This window comes from Ixodes scapularis, unplaced genomic scaffold (assembly GCF_016920785.2).
Source record: "Ixodes scapularis isolate PalLabHiFi unplaced genomic scaffold, ASM1692078v2 PGA_scaffold2__306_contigs__length_199485367, whole genome shotgun sequence".
Classification (NCBI taxonomy): Eukaryota; Metazoa; Arthropoda; class Arachnida; order Ixodida; family Ixodidae; genus Ixodes; species Ixodes scapularis.
The window spans coordinates 21,170,370-21,173,768 of NW_024609857.1; the positions used below are offsets into that span (position 1 = coordinate 21,170,370).

The 3,399-nt window shown below is 48.2% G+C and overlaps 1 protein-coding gene across 1 annotated transcript; it reads right to left on the reverse strand.

Moving 5' to 3' along the window:
- Window positions 1-904: 904 nt before the first annotated feature.
- Window positions 905-2,965, reverse strand: LOC115324260 (neprilysin-1-like; the record flags this gene model as incomplete). Its single annotated transcript, XM_029984798.3, has 1 exon — window positions 905-2,965. A coding segment is annotated over one exon (2,061 nt), but the record flags the coding sequence as incomplete, so codon positions are not given.
- Window positions 2,966-3,399: the final 434 nt, after the last annotated feature.

Below are 3,399 nucleotides of genomic sequence, written 5' to 3' on the forward strand. Positions count from 1 at the left end.
CTGCTTCGAAGTCCGCTTGCGGCCATTGGCTCTCGGGCTATTTTCGACGCAATAACTCTCGCTTTGCGCACAACCTTGTTTTTGAAGACGAGGATTGTTGGTGTAACGTCCAACGTAACGCAGTCCTTTTTACTGTTCAAGGAAGGTCGGCCTCAACACCGAAATGGAAAGACGGAAGAACGTTCCGCCGCCGACATCTCAAGTCAATTCCTTTCCAAGCGAGTAAAAGTCTGTGTGTTGACGAGTCAAGCATGATACGCAGCACATGGTTGTGATGAATCACTCGATGTTCAGATACTTTAAACGGATACTTCAACTAACTTAAAGTGTCCCCTATTATAGTTGTTGCCTGATCCGCTACCGCATTTGAGTGAAATGTCTTAGGAAAAGCCTGCGTTAAGTGAACAAAATTAAATAGCGTGCACATGTTTTAGTCGCGTTAAGTGGCTATCAGTTTTAGTATTGCGTATAAAAACAAATTCAAACGCACAGTGCTTGGGTTTGATCGTGCACACAATACTAAAACTTGCTATGATATACGCATATTGGTATAATTATTACCTTTCCGCATTATTCCGAAATCTTATTTTCTATTTTGAATGTTCATCCAACTTTTAAAAAGGCAACGCCTAAAAACAAACGCCATCTTTTGTCAGTCCTGCCCCTTCGTCTTCGTTGGTATAGTATTTTATGCGGTCGAACAGAATTAATGGCATGCTAACGCGCACTCATCCTCCGATCAAAGTTAGAAATTTCACGCCAACTCTGAAGTCGTTTTAACAAGGCGACTATAACACACCGCGCAATCCGTCATCACTTAACATTCTCTGCGGATCCTACTGAGATACAAATTAAATTATATAACGCGAAATCAAATAAATTACAGAAACGAAAAAAAAAGCTATTATGCGGATGAATTGCTGAAGAAAACACACTTGCGTAACGGATTCATCGGTGTACCCATGGCACACTTGAACGCTTCTGCTAAAGGTGGAAACTGCTTCAGGGGCAGGTTGCACTCGTTCTCGCTATCCTCTCGACTCAGAGAGCACAGTCCGTTGCAATGTGTGATGAAAAGTATCTGGTCTTCGGTGAACTTCTTGAGGCCCCGCAGTCGGAAATCTGCAAACGGCACGTCTTGGTCCTCAATAGCCTGCTTGAGGGCCGAGTAAGACACCTCGAGTGCCACTACGGTGGGAAAAGCAGACTCGCCAGTCTTGTCGCAATTCGCTCTGGCCGCATACGCTGATAAGATGTCTGGGTCTACCCATTTCACGGCGTTGCTGCGGTCGTTAATTGTTATTCCCAGTGGATCGAACGCTTTGACCACTTGCCTTGCTAGCGAGATCCCAATGCCACCGTATGTCATAGCCAGCGTACCGTTCACGTAGTACCTGGGAGCGTCAACGCCTCCAGGGGCCACGCTGATTTGATTGAGATAATACAGGTAAGAAAGAAAGCCCGAAGGCGGCGCTATCTGTTTCGAATGAATGGCTTTGATGGGGTCCCGCTTGATCAGTGCGCGCATGTTTTCTGTGACAGTCACGAGGTTTTCGGTGAACGAGTCCGTCATATTTCCGAGACGGCTGTATAACAACGATGAAGTCTCGCCGCCGAAGTCGTCGTCTATCGGCCAGACGTCGAGGTGGATGTCCTCTAACTTGTCTAGTGCCAGAATTTTGATCTTGTTGTTAATCCACGGCGAGGAATGAATTTTGGACTTGGCGGATTTTGTGAGATTATGAACGATGTCATGAACAAAAAGCTGCGCAGTTCTAGAAAACTTTGCCTGCAGGTACTCTGTCGCCCCCAGCAAGCCCAAAGCAGCGTCCACGTACTCCAAGCATACGACTGGTTTGTAACGGTTGACAACATCGGCTTTCCCGAATCGAATTGTGGGGGAGCTTGAGACCACCCACAGGTATGACTGAATGAAGATCCAGGCGAAGCCGATGACGAGCTGCTCTGCGGGGTGGTCCTTAAGCAGCTCTCCGATCTTGCGAAGTAACCTGGCGTCTTCAATAATAACGATCTGCTCCAGCGCGAAGGGAGGCTCCGGCTCTGAATAGTTGTTGAGGAACTGGAGCCATTGCTCCGGTTCGACCGTAGGAGTGAAGTTTTGCATCGATTGGAGTGGAACGGCCAGCTGCTCCGGCACCCCTTGCCTAACGTATAGTGCGGCAGCGAGGATATCACGTTCAGCCGCCATAAGCTCTCGCAGATTGGTATCCGGAGATGCGCCGAGTATCACGTAGTGCTCCTGCACGTATCTCTGGAAATCGGTGATGGAAAAGTTGTTAACCAGCGGCTTCTGGAAGCTGGCGGCGATGGTGCCCTCGCTGAATAACAGCGTCCTGTTCCGACGCCTTGACGCCGGAATGACACGAACATTGAGAAGGAAGTAAAAGTTCCACCTGATGGACAGCTTTAAGAGAAGGTCCAATGGATGTACGAACGTCTGACGTTCTTCTGGCCACAAAATGCCGATGTCCTTCTTTATCTCTTTGAAACTCTCCAAGACTTTCCTGTTCGAAAATGTTGGGGTGTTGCACGTCCGAAAGAGCTTCTGCGGCACGTTTGGCTGGGGGTCTTCTCGAAGCAACGTTTGAATGACAGATCCGTACACTCTGAGGGTAACGTCATCCGCGGTGGAAGTCGTCACTATGGATTGTGAGCCTTTCCAGGAGCCGCAGACGAATTTGTAAAAATTATTGCAAGGGTTGACCTCAGGGTTCATGGCCATCTTCAAGATGACGGCGTGAATGCGGCAGTCTTCTGTCTCGCAGTATTCTGTTTTTCTCCTGTAGCCCATGAGCGCACCGACGATCACGATTATTACGATCGTAAAGACGCTCACGCATAGGACGGAAAACATGAGAAACATTGGGCTGCTCATGAGTTCACGTTCCGTCATGGTCTTGCTTAAAGGCGGTGAGAAGGACTTCAGCTTGGAGATGTCCTGAAAAGACACAGGAAGGCATTAGTGTGGTGGACTTCGGCTTTTCTTCCCCGTAGCCTGTTGAAAATAGTCCACTCTAATAATCGCCTTCTGCGTGCGTCAGAAAGGTGTTTAGGGGGCGCAGTTCCCGAGCTAGAAAATAGTGCCAACTAGAACAAGCTACTGGTTCGTCGCAGCATCCTATATAGAGGAAAAGTCAGCAAGGTCACTGCCAGAACCGGCCGCCAAACCAGTGACAGTGAGAAAGAACGAGTCTAGAGTCTCGTGGTGTGTGTTTTTGAAGCATGAGTTTTATCGAGCGATTCTGAAGCGAGGATAAATGCTCCCTTTATAAGATTCACGATTTGCGCTTCTTCCAAGCACCGACTGCCATTGTTGTGCGAGCAGGACTGACATATCCCTCGAACGAGTGCTGCACGTCTTTGCATCTTTTTCATTTT